At 40.4% G+C, this 20,068-nt stretch overlaps 3 protein-coding genes across 10 annotated transcripts in view; 2 read left to right on the forward strand and 1 right to left on the reverse strand.

Annotated features, from left to right (window-relative positions):
* The window catches only part of RNF123 (ring finger protein 123), a 116,471-nt gene extending 114,004 nt beyond the window's left edge, over positions 1-2,467 (forward strand). For all 3 annotated transcript variants that reach the window (XM_039334025.1, XM_039334027.1, XM_039334026.1), the window contains one exon: positions 484-2,467. In XM_039334025.1, coding sequence (XP_039189959.1) covers positions 484-583 — 100 coding nt within the window. In that variant the 3' untranslated portion in view covers positions 584-2,467. The remainder of the gene's footprint in view (positions 1-483) is intronic.
* On the reverse strand, positions 1,611-11,405 carry GMPPB (GDP-mannose pyrophosphorylase B). Of its 3 annotated transcripts, none has more exons than XM_039334037.1 (10): positions 11,314-11,405; positions 10,943-11,077; positions 9,229-9,309; positions 7,571-7,619; positions 7,339-7,481; positions 6,562-6,720; positions 5,547-5,625; positions 4,521-4,648; positions 3,373-3,555; positions 1,611-2,707 (listed from the first exon to the last, which is right to left on the reverse strand). In XM_039334037.1, exons 2-10 carry the CDS (start codon positions 11,069-11,071, stop codon positions 2,576-2,578), a joined length of 1,083 nt encoding a protein of 360 aa, XP_039189971.1. In that variant the 5' UTR covers positions 11,072-11,077; positions 11,314-11,405; the 3' UTR covers positions 1,611-2,575. The 3 variants fall into 3 exon arrangements, with proteins under 3 accessions (XP_039189971.1, XP_039189970.1, XP_039189972.1); XM_039334036.1 differs by lacking the exon at positions 11,314-11,405 and adding an exon at positions 11,160-11,307; XM_039334038.1 differs by lacking the exon at positions 11,314-11,405 and having other exon boundaries at positions 9,229-9,305; positions 10,943-11,064.
* Positions 11,406-11,534: 129 nt separating this feature from the next.
* On the forward strand, positions 11,535-19,481 carry NICN1 (nicolin 1). 4 transcript variants are annotated; one of them, XM_039334041.1, is made up of 7 exons: positions 11,535-11,747; positions 12,829-12,970; positions 13,294-13,482; positions 15,243-15,356; positions 16,607-16,678; positions 16,845-16,949; positions 17,598-19,481. In XM_039334041.1, exons 1-7 carry the CDS (start codon positions 11,695-11,697, stop codon positions 17,637-17,639), a joined length of 717 nt encoding a protein of 238 aa, XP_039189975.1. In that variant the 5' UTR covers positions 11,535-11,694; the 3' UTR covers positions 17,640-19,481. The 4 variants fall into 4 exon arrangements, with proteins under 4 accessions (XP_039189975.1, XP_039189977.1, XP_039189974.1 ...); XM_039334043.1 differs by lacking the exon at positions 11,535-11,747 and adding an exon at positions 11,754-12,079; XM_039334040.1 differs by lacking the exon at positions 11,535-11,747 and adding an exon at positions 11,754-12,041.
* The last annotated feature ends 587 nt before the right edge of the window (positions 19,482-20,068 follow it).

Consider the following 20,068-nt stretch of genomic DNA (forward strand, 5'->3'; position numbering starts at 1 on the left):
TGGATAGCAGCCAGGCTGTGATGCTAACTGGACAGCATCACAGCTGTATACCAGAATTAATCTAGTGGTGGCCATTTGAATCCCCTTTAAACTGCTAGAAAAGACCCAAGCCCCATAATCCTCTTAACTGGCTGCTTATGCAACCAGGATCTGGTACTCCCAGTTATACAATAGAACTGGACAACTACTTCAAACTCAGGGAAGTGGGGTTTCTGATTGCGAGGATAGATTTGAAAGCATACAGATAGTTGATTCCTGGGGAAAACGTAGAAGCCAGAAGGGAAGATTTGCCGTAGTGATTGGAAGTTTTCAGTATCCTTTTATTTTTGACAGTAATTGTGAGCAAAATTGTTTAGCTCTTAAGAGCAAAATATACACTGTTGCATATCTGAACCTTTCAAGGATTATTTACCTTTGTTTTGTAATATGCATGCCACGTTTTCTGCATAATGTGAGCCAATATAATAATCCTTGCCTTTTTAGAGCCTGCATCAACCAGCACCTGATGAACAATAAGGACTGCTTCTTCTGCAAAGCCACCATCACAGGAGTGGATGACTACATTAAACCAGCCACTTCCTAGTGCCTGGACCCTGCAGGGCAGGGGCCGCATGCCTGGGCAGCTTCTCCCCACAAAAGACTTTCTCCCCCCCCGCCCGCCCCTGAGCATCTTGTCAAAAGTGGCTGGGTTTTTTTAAGCACAGCTGAATTCAGTTTTATGACACCTCTTGCAGAACACACACATCTGTATGCATCACCCAGGCCAAACTGTATTCTTCAATCCTATTGAATTTAGGTACACTTCCTGTTGCCGTCATCAACTCAAAAATAACAGGTATTGGGCTTTCCCTATGGAATACATGCATAGGGGCTTAACGTGGTCAGGTTCTCTACCTCAGCCTGAATCCATAGCTCTTGTCCTGCATCTACCCTAGGACCTGTGTCTTGTACTGTAGCTGGGACACAACCTCTTCGACGAGGTGCTCTCCATGGTAAAGTAAAAATGGATTCTCTGCAGCCAGCATCTCTCCTGTGAGTCCAGCTACTCACTAGCCAAGTGTGTTCTGGCAGCATTTTGCTGTTTAACAATGCATGTGTAGCTAGAGTTGGTTCAAATATTTGTGTGGGCATATCCTGCAGACACCATTCACCTGTAGCATCCGATGTGATAGTTCTGGAGATTGCCAGGCAATACTCTACTGTGCAGTCAAAGGCAGTGCATGTGAATGAAAGATGATGGCACCTATCTGCCTAAAAATTTGAATCTCTTCGCGAGTCTGGCTCCTTTCCTTTGAAGGCAAGAGCAGTTAAAAAACAGACACTAGGCCAGGCTTTGGGGGGAGGAGGAGAAGGACTTAAGTGACACAACAGAGTATAAATGCAGCCTAGACCACAAGGAGTTTGATCATGGGAAAGACCAGGTTCAATAGGACCAATATTTGGTCCGTGTATTATATAAGTGGTTGGGAGAAATATTCACCGATTGATATTGTAGGTACAGCAGAGGTGAACCTGATTGCACTGCTATCTTCCACCAGCAGAAAGTGCCTGTGGCACACACCCTATACTGTGTCACTAGGTTGCCTGTACAATTCAGGAGCAGACAAGGATTTTTTAAAAAATTTACTGTGTGTGACTTGTATCCAGAAATGTCAGGGAGGGTAGCAAACAAGGAAATTAATTTAAGTGCATATATGATTGTCTCTCTTCCCCTCCCCCTTCCTAACTGGAAGGGGGTATTACTTCCATAAAATAAAATATTAAATTATTATTCCTTAAAGCTGTCAGATGCATATTCTCCACATTTCCAAGGTATTATTTCTGATGTAGATTATAAGTAGGTAAGCATTGCAAAGGGCTGGCACAGTACTTGCAGGGATACTTGCAAGAAAGAGCAATTAAAGCAAGTTGATTTTAAGGAGTATCACTCTGATCATTAGCGTGTCTTGAAGAGTAGACAACACGTGATATACCTAGAATTCATTACTAATTATAATAATTTCATTTGTTTTCATTACAATATGATTTCATTAGAGAACCTTGCCCAAAGTTCTGAAGTTGCCAGTTATTCACCATAGGGAAGGAAGCAATGCAGTTTTATAAGGCAATTAAGTTCCATAGAAGAGTACTGCATTTTGTTTGTGCTTCATAAACAGCAAATACCACCCTACCATATTAGCATACAACATGCTGTTCATTCCCCTTCCCAGAACTATTGGATATTTTCATCTTCAAACAGATGAGCTGTTATGCGATCCCAGACGTTGGAGCAAAGATGACTTGTCCCTTGTTCAATATAAGGTACTGGATTCTACTGTAGAACAATGGTGGATCTGGCTCAGGTAGCCTATCCTAGCTCACCCCCACTCCCAATCCTGAATGATGCAACCGTAGTCTTGTCCACTCCTAGGACTCCATGTAAAGGTTAAGTCAGCAGCAAGGGGGAAAAAATAGTATTTGGAAGAAAAAAAAAAACTTGATGAACTCAATACAGAGTCCCTCGCCACCAAGGCACCGAGTGTGGTCGTTCCAATAAAATGTTCTGCCAGTTAGTCCAGCGCTCCATCCAAGCTTTCTACATGATGATGCGTGGCTCTGGGACCGATTCAGCAATGGATTTGTGAGGCAACACATTGGCCCCATTGAGGTAGAGTTCATCGTTCACAATGACGTCTTCCCCCAACACAGTGACATTCTCCATCCGCACCTGAGGAAATAATGATGTGAAATTACACGGAGCTGAGCTTAGGAAAGTATATTTTAAGAGACTCAAGCTAAAGGAGCTACTTGCTTGTACAAGTCATATAGGCAGTCAGGAATTGGTTCTTAACAGTTAATTACTCTCAGCCACTTGGCGGCTAAGGAAAACAAAAGTCAGAATGTCCTGGGTCAGGGGTAGGCAACCTTGGCTCTTTTATGACTTGTGGACTTCAACTCCCAGAATTCCTGAGCCAGCCATGCTGGCTCAGGAATTCTGGGAGTTGAAGTCCACAAGTCATAAAAGAGCCAAGGTTGCCTACCCCTGCCCTGGGTGATACCCGAGGCTTACTAAGTTTTCCTCTAAGACAGACTCTCAGATCCCACACAAGCCCTGCCATACAATAGCTGCAGTGGGGATGAAGAAATCATGCATAAAGCTTTGCAGAGGCTTAATGTGCTCATGTTGACCATATTTAAGGGGGAAAAAAATGTTTTGCTCCTGAATTTCTACAACACTGAGAGACTGTGGGCTTTCAAAAGTTCTAAAAGGGGAAAAACCCTAATTGTGTAATACTGTCCTTTTCAGTATTTATCCATAAAGGGCAATCCAACTTATTTTCTAAATTGTACGGGCAGAACCCTTAGTTTTTAGCACAACGAGAGCTTACTCACCCACTGACCCACTGAGGAGCTCCACCCAACAATACAGGATTCAAGCCAAGAGTGGGAACGGATGCGCGATCCCTTTAGAACAGTGCAACGTTTGATCCGAACACCATCCTCTACCACAACTCCTGCCCCAATTGTGACATTGGGACCAATGCTGCAGTTTGATCCAATCTTGGCACTCGGGTCCTGAAATGAAAGATCTAATGTGAAAGACAGCATTACGATCCTTCCTCGACAATTTCCAGTTTCCCAAGTGGAGAAGTAACATTCTTCCCTCTTCTACTCCCAGATCAGAACTACATACAGGTAGCCCTTGACTTATCTGGAGTCCAAAATTTCTGTCGTTAAATGAGAAAGTTGTTAAATGAATTTTGCCCCATTTTGCAACCTTTCTTGGCACAGTTGTTAAGTGAATCACTGCAGGTATTAAGTTAGCAATACAGTTAAGTAGTTAAGTGAACCTGGCTTCTCCATTGACTTTGCTTGTCAAAAGGTTGCATAAGATGATCCTGGGACACTGCAATCATCATAGGTCTGACCCAGTTGCCAATTGTCTCAATTCTGATCATGTGATCGTGAGATGCTGCAATGGCCATAAATGTCAAAAATGGTCATAAGTCACCTTTTTCTGTGCTGTTGTAATTTCAAATGGTCACTGAATGAATGACTGTAAGTTGAGGCCTACCTATACTTGGTAAACATTTGCTTATGCTGTTGTCCTGCTTCAGCTAGACCAGTGGTTCTCAACCTGTGGGTCGGGACCCCATTTGGGGTCGAACGACCATTTCATGGGGGTCGCCAAATAATGCAGTCCGCCATTTTTTCCCCTTTTCCTTAGTTGTGCTACTCCCTTTTATTCTACTGGCTTTTGAAAGCCAATAGAATAGACTCTCTTGAATAGAGTCTAATAGAATAGAGGCTTTCAAAAGCCAATAGGAATTGTCCAGGCTGTCTCTGCCCTGCTGAGCCCGCCAAAAGTCCCATTCTGCAAACAGTGCTGCACCAGTTGAGTAGTCCTCGACTTACGACCGGTTGGGGGTCGCGGCATTAAAAAGGTTGAGAACCACTGAGCTAGACTGATCCCTACAGAAATGCTATTCCATCTGACGGTTTCCCTACCCACAGAAAATGATTTTTTTAAATGGGATTACCACTAGTACGTTTCCCATACAGCCCAATCCAGAATGCAACCGCTCAGGCTGCTTCAGCCGCAAATATTGTAGGTATAGGCACATGCCAGTCAGGAAATCTTTTGGCTGCCCAATGTCCATCCAGAACCCTGCAGTGATAGAAGGTGTATGAATCAGGTAACCTGTAACAGAGTTTCATTGGGATCATAGCTACAAGGGGCTCTTTGTCTGGAAGCAGAGAAAGCTTTAATGCTTCTGGGCTGGGGTTCCCAGTCTTGGCAATTTTATGTATTATTTTGTAATATATGTAACATTCCTTTGCTTTAGAATAATAGTGGGCAATCTTTTAGGAGAAAGCCAGCTTGGTGTTCTAGTTAAAGCATGCTGGAAATCAGGAGACCAAGTTCTAATTTCTCCTTAGGCATGAGGCCAACTAAATAATCCTGAGCCAGTCACTCTCAGCCCTAAGGAGACAATGGCAATCCGTTTTTGAAATCTTTCCAGGCAGATTACAAGGACTCATTCGGGTAGTCACCAGGAATCAACAAGGACTCAAAGGCACCATTGACCCCCTCCCCAAATCTTTTTAGCAGACAAGAGCTGACTTAAACATTTTTTGGCTGGCTGAGTATACATTCATCATACCAAAAGACAAGGCTGCATGTGATTCTAGGGCTGCAGGTTGCCCTGTCCTAAAAGTAGCATCAGAAGAATTCACTTTCCAAATGTTTAAATTCATATTCCATCTTAATGGTATTAAATGGTATTTAAAATGTCCTTTCATAACCCTCAAGATTGATTAGCTGTTTCTTCCAGAAAAAGCTGCATTTACTTAGGCTAGGGATTCCCAATCTTGGCAACTTTTAAGATGTGTGGATTTCAACTCTCAGAATTTGACAACCAGCCACAGTTGAAGTCCACGCGTCTTAAAGTTGCCACGATTGGGAACCCCTGACTTAGGCTAACAAAACAAACTTTTGTTTTGAGGACACGTATTGTTGTACAATTTTAAATCCTAGTCCAAAGGTACTAAAGCTTTCCCCTTACCATTCAGTTCCATGGCATAGAGTTGTCCTTCCTCTGCCATTACAGGAAATATTTCTTTCTCAATTGAGGTTGGCCGCAGCTAAGGAAAAGATAAAGGGGCTCAGATGGCCATTCCAATAGGAGCTATATAAGCCTTACACATTTATTTAACAAATTTATATGGTCACTCATCTCAAAAAGTGACTCTGGGCAGAATACAACATAAAAAGTATAAAAATTATTAAAAACATACAAAATCATTATTAGAATATGAATAGAAGCCCCAGAGAGGATGAATTATTAGCCACAGTAATGTCACCAGTCTCCTGGGACTCCCAGACCTGATGACGCAGCCGGATCTCAAGCAACTTCCAGAACATTAATAGGGATATAATTAACCTCATTTTGGGGGTGGAGGGTGGAACGTTCCATAAAGCATGCAGAGAAGTCCCACCTCCGGGACCCACCGCATGTCTTCTCTGCCAGACCTAATGGGATGGGCTGATGTAACTGGGGATAGGTAGCCTCTTGGATAACCCAGTCCCATGCCATGAAGGACTCTGAAGATTAAAACCAGCACCTTGAATTGGACCTGGAAGCCAATACAGCTTGCAGAGTTGAATTATGACATCTGCTGTTTTAAAAGCACATATAACTGCCTGTGCCACATCATTCTGGATACGTTTCAAGGGCAGCCCCATATACAGTGCATTACAAGTAGTCTGATCTGGAGGTGACCAGGCCTTGAGTGACTGTGAACATCACAAATATTTACACAATAAACTAATATTCTTTAGACTTGTTCTTCATATCATTCCCATCAGAAGCAATAGCTAATTGAACCAAGATATCCTCACTGATCTATTAGGAGAAAAGCCATTTCAGAATCTGCACATCATGATAATCAAATATACTACTCCCACAGTCCAATGAGTCTAGAATCATCTAAAAATGGCTTTGATCTCAATAATCAGAAAGAAACATCTAATGGAAATTAGCTTGTTGAAACCTCCATTTTACCCTTTTTGTTTCATACCTGAATGCGCTTTAGTACGCTTGGATTTAAGATGTACATGCCAGCATTGATTTTATTGGAAACAAAAACCTGAGGCTTCTCCACAAAGCGATGTATGAGTCCAGTATCTGCCTCACACACTACTACACCATATTTGGAGGGTTCTTCCACTTTTGTGACCTGGGAGGCAAAGTCAACATTAGATGCAGTCATAGTAGTGAATCATAAATCAGAAAAAGCACCTATCACATCTTAATATAAAATGCTATGCTTATTTTCCTATTTTTTTCTGACCCCATTTCAAAGTCTTAAAAAAGGACACTTGCTTGTCAGCCCCTTACAAAAATCTAAGATATGGCTTGCTTAACCAAGATTTATTGAATAAACAATGTGTTGCTGAGTTCACATGACCAGCCAATCATAAACCATCCAGAACGGCTGGATTCATGTAACAGCCTAAATCAAAGATAAGCCACATTATTTTAAATATTTTTAGTTTTATATTCCACCTATCATTTGGCTTGTGTCGTATGATGTCAGGTTTAGCAGTTTTTTAAAAAATAAATATTCTCCAACCTATGTTAACAAAGAGAGGACTGTATAGCATTGGGTTTGTATTTATATTTTATTTCCTTTATTTCCATAATAATGTGTTACTGTATACGGTCACCACAAAGTGTTTGATTTGTATGTTCCCAGCTAACCTGCTCCACACTTCTGGGAGCTTCAAATGCAGTAGGGATTTAAAAATACCCTCAAAAAGCATAAAATAATGAAACGCAATCCCCAGGTACTTACCACAATGGTGCCTTCTTTTCCATGATGCCTGTGAAAGTGTACCATGTCTCTGAAGGGAAAATCACAGATCACATCGCTATTGAGTACAAAAAAAGGTTCTGAATTTTCAGCCAAAAGCTCCTGTGCTAGTGCCAGTGGGCCAGCTGTGGAGGAAATGGGAGTTATCAGTGTCCATCTGATCATCAACCCTTTAGCATCCATAACCAACAAACACAGCTAAGTTCACAGTTACCTGTGCCCAGTGGTTCCTTCTCATGTGACAGAGAAATCTGAATGCCCAACTGAGAACAAAGAAGAATTTGGAAATGCAGTTAGAAGAAAAGTAGAAGCAAGCATCTGTGAGTACATGGCAGAGACTCTATCCATACCTGCCTTTAGAAAATTTCTCAAATAGGACAAGTTAATTATATCACCCAGTTGGTTTATGCAACCTGCAAATTGTTGACTCATTGCTCTTTATTTAAGTTTATAAGTACACCAAATAACGCTGCTAATAAGGTAATTTAGACAAGGGAACAGAATTCTACCTAGCCGCCTTGGAAAGCTCTTAGGTTATTTATTTCTTAAACCATATTCAAACACCCTAATGCTAAGCACTCGTACTTGGAAAGAAGTCTGTTGAAGGTAACAGAGTCTATTTAAAATTAGGTACATATAGCACTTCTGCAGGCATGGCATTCCATAATCGTCAAGAAGTCGTAATATGGGGTTCAGGGCACTCCTTGGAGAAAAAAAGAAAAGGAAACTTTTCTTTCAAGAACTTTTGTAAGTTAACTTATCTTGGGATCCAGGCCAAAAGGTGCAAGGTAAACTAGGGAGCCAAAGGAAAAAAATTGTCCAGTCAGTACAGTGGAGAAAGTACTTCTAATATAAGCATTTTATGTGTGATTTTGTGAAATAACAAAGACACACACAAATACTGAAAAAAAAAGGCCAAATTTGTGCTCAAAGTACTTTGCTTAAAACATTATACAAGAAAGGGGTGAGATAAAAAAAACTTATTAAAATTGAATCCTTTACTGCAGAGGTACCGGAAATTCTGATATTTTTTAGATGTTGAATCCATCAACTTAAGTGAACATAGCTAATAGTAAGCAATCAAGGGAGCATTGCAGCATCTTCAAGATCACTCTTTTTACATTATCTGTGAGAATAATCCTGCACTTTATTAACACTTCTAGAAGATAAATCAAGTACTGAATGTACAAAACAAACAATTATGGAAAGTTACTGAAAAGCAGTATCATGATACCCAGAGATGCATATCCTATTTTAACACTGTACAGCATGGATCTTATATAAGGAATTATGAAAAGAGTTGTGCTTATTTCCCTTTTCTTCAACATATTACTCTATATGTTAGTTAAATCTCACATATCGCATCCTTATTTTAAGAAGATTCTAGCACAGAGAAGTAATTTAGTTAAACTCAATACCAGCCACTTTCCTTGCACAAGCCAAGACAAAACATTAAACTGTAGAATCCTTAGTTCATTTTTATTGAAAAAATATTAAAGCTGAAACATCAGTTCCCTAATTCAAAAGCATTAAAATTATTAATCACCCAACAGTATGCACATGCATATCTGTTAATTGCCCTGTGGAAACTGCTGTTGAGTAGACTAGAGCATAGAACAGGGGTGTCAAACTGCGCGCCGGATGCATCATGCCAAAACCACGCCCACCCCATTGCCAACAATGGAAAAAAAGTTGCGATACGTCGTGACACGTCACGTGACATTGCAAGTTTGACACCCCTGGCGTAGAATAACTAGGAATGATCAATCACTGCAGTGCAAAATAATAATACCCCAGCAAATGCAGATAAGAGCTGATTTATTCTACCCAATAAGTCCATGTAAACAAAAAAGCTCACCTCAAGTCACTTACCCTTTGCTCTTGTTCTTTCATTTCCTTCTCCAGTAGTTCTGACATATAGCTCACAGCAAGGATCACATGATTAACACCTGCCTGCCAGGAAAAGGTTAGCATTCAGCACAATTTGAAGGCATGGCCTTGATTCAAGGGATTGTTTAAGATGATTGTCAGAATTATAATATCCCCAAATAATTACTCCTTATTAGTGACTAGAAATGCCAAACTTGGCTCATGATACAGAAATCTGAAACTGTTGAATCCTCATTGGAAAGTTATTCTAACGTTCTGGAAGTCACTTTGATCAGAGTCAAAGTTTCTTGTCCTAAGAAAACTGACTTAACTAAAATGCCACATGTTTAGACAACACCTAACAAGTTAGATTATTGCTTATTGTCATGTTGTGTGTGCAGATACCCTTGCTTTCAAAAGTTATTGGTGCAGAAAGCCACAACTAAAACTCTTGTGGAAGCTAGACGCTTTAGATACTAACATTCTGCATCAATTACATTAGCCACAGTATAACTGGGCCCAATATAACAATATTTCTGCAATCAAGTCAGAGTGCTTCTTTAGCTTCTAAAAGATAAATTATTTAAGACCATGCTATCTACCTATATCCATATGATTCTATTGCATCATTACCATCAATATTGGGTTTTACTGCCTGGCCTTAAAATAACGATGATCAGATTGATGTGAATTAAGACACCGCTTTTTAAATATTGGTACTACATTTCAAGAATATATTTTTCAGGAAGAATAATTGGGCATAAGAAAAAAAAAATCAAAAATTCGAAAAGCACACTTATTCCAACCAGCATTTAATAAATAAATGTACTGCAAGATGTGAGATGGATTTAAAAGTACTGTATAAACAAATATTAAATGCCATCTAAGAAAAAAACCAGTTTTGGTTAATGATTAAGGAATCAGGATAGAAACCAGGGGACCGCGAGTTCTAATCCCAGCTTGGGCTAGGACGGTGATCTTGGGCCAGTCTCTCAGCCTCGGGAAGGAGGCAGTGGCACAGCGCTTCTGGAAAACCTTTGCCAAGAAAGCTGCAGGGGCTTTTCTAGGCAAATGGACACGGTTGAACAGGAGGAAAACAAATCATCTATTCTAGGTGGTCATAAAAGGCCATGGCTATGAAAATAATCTTACCATGAATGCCTTTCCTAAGCAACAGGCAGAAACAAATAGTGTGATAGTTGGAAATTCAACTTTGCTTTCTGAAGCAGACAAAATCTAATACTTCAAGTCCAGATTTAGTCTGATTTTCACATTCATCCCTTTTCTGTCAGACATCTTGATTTCTCTCTATGTCAAGACAGATCAATTTAAGTCCAATGGAATTTCTGTTTTACCGTTGTAAGCCACCCAGAGTAGCCCCACAGCAAGATGGGCAGCAAATACATTTAATAAATAAATATATGCAAAAATAAAAAAGAGGGAGGTCCAAAGAAAACTCTGCGCTGCCTCTTCTCAAACGCAAGCAGACAACCCCGGCATTTCTCTTAAAATAGTGTTCCGTTAAAAACTCTTGTGTCAGGCAGCAATACAACAGGTAGAGGTTTCCCACACACAAATGTAACAAGGAAAAGCTTTGCTTTTTGACTTTCAGCTCGTCGGGCAGCCTTTTGAACATGGCATCTTTCTCAGGAAAAGCAACTCACTCGTCCCATACAGAGGCATCTAGGATGGGGTCTAACCCCCCCCCCCAGCCTACCTTTACTAAGGCCTCCACCTGGTGCAACAGGATGGGCTTGTTACAGAATTCGACCAGCGGCTTCGGGATGCTGAGGGTCAGGGGTCGCAGCCGAGTGCCGTAGCCCCCCACCAGGATCAGCGCCTTCATCTTGGCCTGAGCGGAAAGAAGGAAAATTTAGCTTTGCGGGGCCCACTCCTCCCCCACCCCGACCCACTCTCGGCTACACTAAACCTGCCTGCGCGCCTCCCCTTCGCTCCAGCTCTCTCGCCCCGTCCCGTCCAGTCAAGCTCGCCAGCAGCAGGCTTCCAGCGCCCAGGTCCCAGCCGCCGCCTCCCGCCCGAAGAGCAAGTCGCCGAGCAGCCTCCCCGGGTGCCACCTCGCGCCCTCACCCGCGTCTCCCGGTTCAGGCCAACTCAGAGACTCCTCCCCGCTGGCGGGAGCCAGAACGAACATCCACGACATTTCCCCCCTCCGCTTCCCGTTCGAACCCTTTGACCAATCAGTGCGTCCGACGTGGCCGACCGCTCCTACCCTCCAATGGCGGGCGAGAAGAATCGCATTTATCGGCCAATCGCAGAAGAAGCTACCGTGTTGCCGTAGCAATGCAGGCTCGGCTATAAGGAGGCCATTTGAGTCAGATCAAAGAGCCGGAGCCGGCCTGGACACGTTGCTGGTTTCGCTTATAGTAGGGTGCAAGTCCCGCCTTTCGGGACGGATTTCCTGTGCCTCCTTGGAACGGGTGTTGTACGTCATCCGCGGTTCGAAATGCGATGCGAACCTTAGCAACGGGGGCTCCGCCTCCTGAAACCTCTTGGCAGCGAAGGTAAGCCCGGGGTGGGGGGGCGTGCTGGAAGTGGCCTTGAGCTTAGACGTCGGAAGCCCCTTCGCACTCTGTCCTCGCCCGGCTTCAAGCGGGAAGGAGGCGGATGGAAAAGACAGGGTGGCAGAGCCGCGTTTGTAATCGGGCTGCCGGGAGCGGACGAGTTGTAGCGTTCCAAGTTGTGTGTGAAGCAACGGCATTGAGCGGACCCGTGTTCGCTCCCTTTCCTGGACGTTTGCCTTTGATAAGCTGTCCAACACCCCCACCTACCCTATTAATAACACGGAAGGCTGCAAGGTCGGGGAGTGTTGCTATTGTTTAGTTTCCAGGGATAGGTAAATGTCTATGGAGATTCTCAGTCATCCAGGTCATAGTTGTCCCGCAGATGCTTTTTCACGAGGCAGCTGGACTTTCTTGTTTCTCTTTAAAGACGTTTCGCTTCTTATCCAAGAAGCTTCTTCAGCTCTGACTGGGTGGGGAATGGTTTATACTCCTTGCAGACAGCTGGTCATTTGCATTCTTTCAGAGAATGAAAATCTATGTTGAGGCATAGATTTCTAGCTGTCAAGTTTATTTAAATTTTTCATAAGAAGTAGTAGCATCAGATATGTTAGAACAATTAACCAATGGAAAGGCTTGCTTCCAGAAGCTGTGAATGCTCAATCACTGAAATCTTTTAAGAAGAGATTGGACAACCATTTGCCTGAAATGGTATAGATGTCCTGCCTAAGCAGGGGGTTGGACTAGAAGACCTCCAAGATCCCTTCCAACTCTGTTATTCTGTTCTGTTCTATCTGAAATAGCCACTTGGTGCCTTTAAATAGAATTCTCTGGCACAATGTCTTGTATTTTATGAAAGCACCGGAAGGGTGTATAAATAATTTTTTTTGTGGTAAACACTTTGATTAATGGAAAACATATAACGTTTTTATGAAAGTTTTTGCATTTTCAAAAAAACTTCCTCATCCAGTAAGGGTGGAAAATGGAAAAAATCCCTTCAGCATAGAAAGCCTTTATGTAATATACTGAAATAATGATTGTGATTGTTGTATGCCACTTTATTGAAGCTGTTAGTTTGTTCCAGAATGGGGACCATGGCATTGGAGCTAGTCCCCTGCACCATTAAGAACCCAGTAGCATTGCAAGTGGGAGACATGAAGACCGAGATGAGCCGACCTGGTGTTCTGGTGATTGATGTTTCATTCCCACACTCACAGACCACAGACGTAAGTGTGAAAGAAAAGCAGATGTCAAGGATTCACAACAGATAAATTAGAAGTTGTAATTGATTTAAATCTCATAGCTAAGGTTATCTGTGAGCCAGAAAATTCCTGTTCCAAAATTTATATCTCTAATTTACTCAGTTGATTGCTCCAAATCAAAATTGTTTCCCTTTCCTTCTATAAGCGATACAGAACATTTATTTAAAGACTTATTGCTGGAGACATTCTGAAAAACAAAAAGTATTCATGAAAGTTTTTTCTGTATTCTTTTGACCTTATTAAATCTTGCTTGCTATGGATTCAATCAAGTTTTATTTTTATTTCAGTTACAGGCAGTTGCATTCAAAAATTACTATACTGCCTTTTTGACCCTTCGAGTACAGCGACAAAGTTCTGCAGATGATGGGAATGAAAGCCCTTCCAAATGGGTTACTTGTCTACGTAACTTTTGTTTGATGCCTAACCTACATACAGAGGAGGGTTCCCAAAACTACTTTTCTATTTCCAGGCATCAGGTCAGGATTTCAGATTCTACTGGGGAAGTGGGGAATTTCATTTGCTTCAAAGGCATAGCATAGGTCTGGAAGTAGGTAATAAAACAAGAATAGTCTAATAATTAAATGCCCTAACAAGTATCATGATTGGGAATGTGCCAGTTTCCACATGCAGAAAAGAAATAATTCTAATAAATATATTTAGGAAAAGTTTCACATCGTGAGGTGTAGCAATCCCTTATCTCTCTTCTGCATAAGGAAAATAAGGAAACAGGGAGGTTTGGACTTGGGACATTTGACACTCCCAATTTGTCTTCCAAAATCTAATTATTCTAGCCAACAGCTGATCAATTTTATTTTTATTTTACTGCCTGAAGATGTAAAAAGAATGCCCAAATGTCAATATGGGGGAACTTGTTCTTTATTGCCTTCCTTAACTCTCCATTTGTGCATTTTTATTTTCTCCTCAAATATCACCATTTTTACTTCTCAACATTCAGGATTTAAAATTAAGAAAGCTTGTCTGAGAGTATAACATGAGCAGTAGATTGTTTGCATAAAGAAACACTGAGAACTTCTTATTTCCCACCTTTATTGGGAAGGCATTTTCCCCACTATGACAATATCATTGATAAATAAGTTGAATAAGTACAGTGCTGGCATACATTGTTGTCTCCCTCCTTTAAATGTCAAGATGTTTTCTGTTGAATGACTTACTAGGGTGACTTTAACAGTAGCTACATTGTGTTTGCATCATCAGTGATAGTATCTAGCTATCTTCCCTTCTTTTAGCTTGTTTTTCAGTTAGCTTTGGTTTTTCCAAGCATCATGATCTTCTCCAGTGATTTTTCTTTATATATTATATATCATATATCCAAAATATTTAAGCATTAGCTTCCTTATTAATGCTTCAAGTGAACAGTCTAGTTTTATTTAGTCTTACAGCAAAATTATACACTCTATATATAGTCCACAGGTTTTTTTAACAGTTTTTTCCAGTATTACAATGTAAAAGCATTGAATTTTTTTCTTCATTCAGCCTTTCTGGTGGTCCAGTTCTTACAATCACAAGTAGAACAGTTATGGCCTTGACAGTGTATTTATTCTCAGTGTGATGTCTCTGCACTTTAATATTTTGTCTCAGTCTCTGATAATCTCCTTTCAAGTAGGAGAAACATTTTTACTTCATACCTATAGCTGCTTTTTCTTCTTGTTTCTGTGCTTATGGCAGAATATGATTTCAGTTTCTGTGGGATGTGAGTCAAGCTTATTGAGTTTTCTTATTGCCTAAAATGAATGAGGAGGGCATTCTGGAACACAGCCAACGTTCACTCCTGTGCAGATAAGGTGCTGGAGGGTGGTGATGGGGAATGGGGTAGGTAGGATGTTCCATGGTGGCTATAGGCAGTGGCTGAGGAAAGAGAAGTCAATGGGAAGATGGGGAGTGGGCCAGTGGGGTATGCCGTGCTGGCTGCTGCTAAGGAGACAGTGGGACCTGGTTAACCCCACTACTGGTTTAGGGCTTTTTTTCCCCTTCCAAACTGTAGCTGGTATAGAATGGTATAGCACAAGTTCCTGAATGTGATGATTTGTTCCTGGATCTAAGCAAAATGTTATTTTATTTAGATCCAAGTAAAATGTAGCAATGTTCCCCAATCTAGTAATTCCACAATAATAATATGTAGTAATACTGTAATTTAATTTCATTATCCAGTTTCTGTTAATTATGTAGGTATGGTATATATGCTTCAGTAATACTTTGTCTTCATTTTTTTTCCTAGATGCTTTGTGATGTGGATCAGGTGGCTGCCATGCGTTTCATCCTGCGCCAGCCTTCTCCAGTATGGTTGCATTTTGCAATTGAGGAGCTGCAACTTTTTTCTTTGTGCCAGAAGGTACATATTCAAAATTTTGTCAAAATATGATTCTTTCTTTAGCAGTTGTTCCAATCCTCCAAGGATCTTGGCAGTGGCTTGCAAATATATTTAAAAGGTGGAAAACTAAATATACTGCAGTATGCTATCTCAGGGGTCTTCAAACTTGGTCCTTTTATGACTGGTGAACTTCAACTCCCAGAATTCCTCTGCCAGCATGTGAAGACCCCTGGTCTAGCTGGCTGAGGATACTCATAGTCCTGATTCACAACCTCTGGAGAGGTACCTATTCCCAACCATCCTTATTCAGATGGTCCTTGCTCAGTCTGTCCTTTGCCTGACCCTTTCCCGCTGCTGCAATTGCATTGCCTTTGATGGGTGGAAGAGCAGCTTACTCTCCTGAAAACTCTCTCTAATCTCTCCACTCTGCAGTGAGGAAGAGGGTCAAGCAGAGACTGACTGCAGGAATTGCTAACTTTTTTCTCCCTCCCCCAGTAGATTGGATCACAAGGAATTTCAAGGAAGTACTGTAAGCTGTTTGCGTAGCATTTGCATTTCCCAGCCCTAGGTTGCTGGTGTAATTGCATTGCTTTCAGTGTGTAGAAAAGCAAATATACTTTCTTCCAATCCCTTTCTCTGTCTGCTCTGCAAGGGGGAGGGGCCCCACACACCAGGCAAAGGACAACGCATAGTGATCACGCAGACAAGTTATTTTTTCAGCACCATTGTAACTTTAAATGGTCGCTGAATACAGGAGTACTTGTATTAAAGTGAATTTGTTTGCTTGTTTGTTAGCTAGTTACTTGCTTGTGTCATTTTGCACTATGATGTATTCCTTCTACCAGAAGTTGAACTTTGATTCAAGGGAGTTTTACCTTTATCCACATATCTCTGACATCCATGGAGCTAGTATGGTATTCTTTATCTGCCAGATTCACAGTACGCTAATTATAACATTATTTATAATTAGTAATATTTAGGAAAGTAACTGGATGTATTACTTAGTGTGCACAAGACCTAGTATTAATTTCAACATATGAACTAGGTGGAAATCTAAAACTGACCGTAGAGGTTTTTTCAGATAAGGAAAAATGGTATTTTATAGCTCTTGCTTTTATCTGTAAAGTAATAATGTACTTGGAAATAATTGAAATAAATACTTTTAAAGGTAAATCTTCCTAATCACTGGGAAAGTGAATGGTGAAGATGGAATGTGTATGTTGCCTGATTTTGTTGTATGTTTCTCTGGGACTGCCTTCTTCTCCTTACAGAATCCTCAGAAAGGCTTTCCAGCTTGGCTTTCTCATCCTTCTCCTCAAGAGCAGCCAACAAGCTTACATGATGTAAGTATTATTACTGAGATGTTGCTCAGTAAAGATACACAAGTTTAGTCTGGCTGCAGATTGTTAACAACTCCTAGAGAGAAGAGACCTTCAGACAGAGCTGATCTTGCAAGAGCAAAAGCAGCATAGAACTGCATATTTGAATATAGTTATTCTTTGATTTCAGGGACTTCCTGATGCCAACAGAGTGTCTTCCGAACTGCAGCAAATGTGGGTTTTAACTGAGATGCTCCAAGCCAGCCAACCAGTAGCACGGATTGGGCGTTTTGATGTTAGTTTCTCTGTTCTTCTGCTTCTTGTCTTAGAAATGTTCTTATTACTGAAAAAATAGCCAGAACCTCTAAGCACTGCAAATGGGTAAAATACCTCCCTTTCTCTGTTCATAGGCTCCTTTTAAGAAGTTTACCCACAGATCCTCCATGATAAAATCCTTGTATCAAAATTCCTATAAAACTAGTACTGGCTAAAATACACAGACTGATGATCATCCTGATTGGGGGTGGGGTGGGAGGTTACACAGCTAATATGCAATTTCTATTTATATTACATATCCTTTTAAGGAACATAGACTGGTTTAGCATTGTTTTTTCAGATTAATTTGACACAGATTAATGCAAGAGATAATAACTGGTCAAAGTTCATCATCTTTTAGGTTATTGATTTGAATTGGTGTAATCTTTGTGCCTGTGGCCCTTCCAGTGTTAGGTGCAATTTTTAACAATTCTGCTCATGAAGCATGTTTGTTGGGGCTGATGAGACCAGTTAAGCACTGCTTGAGTCCAAGTTCAGCTTTCTTCCCCCAGGCTACATTGTCTTATAGGGAGAGGGTAGGAAGAAGAGAGAATTAGATTATGGGAGAAAAAAATAAGCATTCTTCAGTGTGCTCAACTTGTTGAATTGTTTCTTATGTATATTTCAGATAGAGGACTCCTATGACCTTAATCTGCTTTCTTATACTTGAATGGTCCCAAAAGAAGAAGAAGCAAGGCTTTCAAGCAGGGCTGCATCCTTGCATTGTAGCCTAGCCTGAGCAGGAAGAAGGAAGATTAAGACTTGATTGCTTCCATGTTCCCGTCTCATGTTCCAATAACTATCCACTTAGATTCTGTGGTAATCTGGTTTTCAAGCCTATATTTTGCACTGAACCCTGGAAAGTTAGATTACCTAAACTGAAACTGCCCAATTAGGCTTGTTTCTCTCCTGATCTGCTTTTCCAAGCCTTGCTGCATGATATAAGGTTTTTTTTTTTCAGGCAAAATGAAATATATTCAAGAATCTGGTACTGGGAGCATGGAGGAAAGGAATCCTTCATTTTTATAAATAGTGATTTGAGATATTGTAAGAAGGACTCCGGATATAGGTGTCTAAGATTGAAAAAGGGCAATTCTAAAAAATGCGAGATACAGAGATCAATGTTGCTGTCTACCTCACTTATAATTACAGAGCACAGGTCTTTTAATATGTGTGTAGACTTCAAAAAGAAAATGTTGCATCATGCTAAAACCATGACATTAGTATTCTTGGAGGGATGGAGGTTGTAGAAAGCTAAGTTTTATCATACATTTTCTATCCCAATATGCTATTATTACGTTTTCTCATAGGTCCAATGAGTGTTGAGCTTGGTTAAATGAAAGGGAAAGTTTGGTTCATTTTGTCTCATGTCAAAAATCTTTAGATAGATTGTATCTGCAAAGCTCAGTTGAAAAATGCCTTTTGGAGATTGGTTTGACAATTACCAAGAGGGATATTTGAGCATCTTCATTCAAGCCACTGAATGACTTACCTATTTACTGGAATAGCATCGTATGATTTCCACAGAAAAGGAAACAATCCTTCTTACAGTATGGACATAATTTGTAGTTATCAGAAGGATCAAACTGTAGAACAGGGGTCTTCAGACTTGGCCCTTTTATGACTTGTGGACTTCAACTCCACGCTGGCTGAGGAATTCTAGGAGTCAAAGTCCACAAGTCATAAAAGGGCCAAGTTGGAAGACCCCTGCTGTAGAACAACATAAATTTCTGCAGTGGGATGTATGTGATTTTTTTTTTAAAAAAAGCTATTGCATTTTTGGAGTGTCTTTACAGCTGTTTTCTGTATATTATGCACCTTGTATTATTTATGTATGTTATTATTTATAGTTAATTATTTATGTTAATTATTTATATTTTAAAAGGATTGTAATAGACTTCTAATGCACTCTATATATTTAAGGGATCACAAATAAATGAAAAGCTATGTACTATATAATGACACACTGTAAACACATGGGAAATACTTTTGATCCTAAAGACTGCAGGTAAATTTTTGTTCCTGATACATATGGAATACATGCCTTAATTTCTTTTCTTTGCTTTTGAGTATAGTTTCTGGGGCAAAAAAGGGGAGCTTTGAGGCTGATTCTTTCCAGCCATCTGGCGGAGATGGCTCAGTTGCTAATGCCAATATTAGTAAGAAACCTGGCTTCGGTCTACCAAGGTTTGCTTTGTTTCCTGCTTTTGGGGCCATATATTTACCTTCTGCTTATTGGCAGAAAGAGGAATAAGCTGTTCCGAGAGTAGAAATGGAAGGAAACACTGTTGCCATATTTTTATCTGAACAGTTTTTCCAAATACATAAGAGATGAAAAAGGAAGTAGCAAAGAATGAGATGAAGTCTCAAATTATCTGCCCAATCTGCCCAATAAAAAAAAAGTAATAACAGATCTTTTGCCTACTGTACTCTTTAATTTACTTCTGAGTAATTTCATTTTTTCCCCAACTGCATTTATTTTGTCTTACTGAAATATATGATTCTGAAATAATGCTTTTGCTTCTCTTTTCTTTTAAACATTATCACAGCAACAGAATAATTATTGAAGCAACAACTAGTAAATAATCAGAGACCTGTAATCCCAATACTGTGGGCAGACTGATCTCCAGGGAGAATGTTCACTTTGCTAATCGTTGGTCTTTAAGGTGTCATTAGTAAGTCTATATTGCGTTCATTAATTTCACTGTATAAAATTCTTAAACATCAAATGCTGAAAATCTAGCCTATCTAACTTTTCAAGAAGATGCCAGTACTAAACATGACAGCAAATCCATGCTTTTGTTCACCTCTATTTTAATGGATAATATCTGTTGTCATTTTTTATTATCTTAGATGTGTGCAGTTCTCGATTACGCTCCTGAGCTTAGTGGAGGTCTATTCTTCAGCATTTATTTTTATACGGGAGCCTTGCATCCTGTCGATGTTAATGGGTTCTATCTTCCATGGCTGAGCTAATGATTGGGGACAATGGAAGTTTAAAGTCCAACTCAGTAGGTGTAGAAATTTCTCCCTCTTTGACTTATGTCTTGATTTCTCAGAGATTTTGAATGCTGAATCTCTATCGACATACTTTAAATT

The sequence above is a fragment of the Crotalus tigris genome, unplaced genomic scaffold, assembly GCF_016545835.1.
Source record: "Crotalus tigris isolate CLP2741 ecotype Arizona unplaced genomic scaffold, ASM1654583v1 scf7180000017625.6296891, whole genome shotgun sequence".
In the NCBI taxonomy this organism is placed as follows: Eukaryota; Metazoa; Chordata; class Lepidosauria; order Squamata; family Viperidae; genus Crotalus; species Crotalus tigris.

Bases quoted from the DNA above. Each gene is read 5' to 3' on its own strand.
- NICN1 (XM_039334040.1), top strand. From the start codon at position 11,851: ATGGAAAAGACAGGGTGGCAGAGCCGCGTTTGTAATCGGGCTGCCGGG. The intron at 16,679-16,844 runs GTAAGTATTATT...CTTTGATTTCAG, and splicing joins AGCCAACAAGCTTACATGAT to GGACTTCCTGATGCCAACAG. The intron at 16,950-17,597 runs GTTAGTTTCTCT...TGTATATTTCAG, and splicing joins CACGGATTGGGCGTTTTGAT to ATAGAGGACTCCTATGACCT.
- GMPPB (XM_039334037.1), bottom strand. From the start codon at position 11,071: ATGAAGGCGCTGATCCTGGTGGGGGGCTACGGCACTCGGCTGCGACCC. The intron at 9,310-10,942 runs GTAGGCTGGGGG...TTTTCCTGGCAG, and splicing joins AGGTGGAGGCCTTAGTAAAG to GCAGGTGTTAATCATGTGAT. The intron at 4,649-5,546 runs GTAAGGGGAAAG...CTATCACTGCAG, and splicing joins CTATGCCATGGAACTGAATG to GGTTCTGGATGGACATTGGG.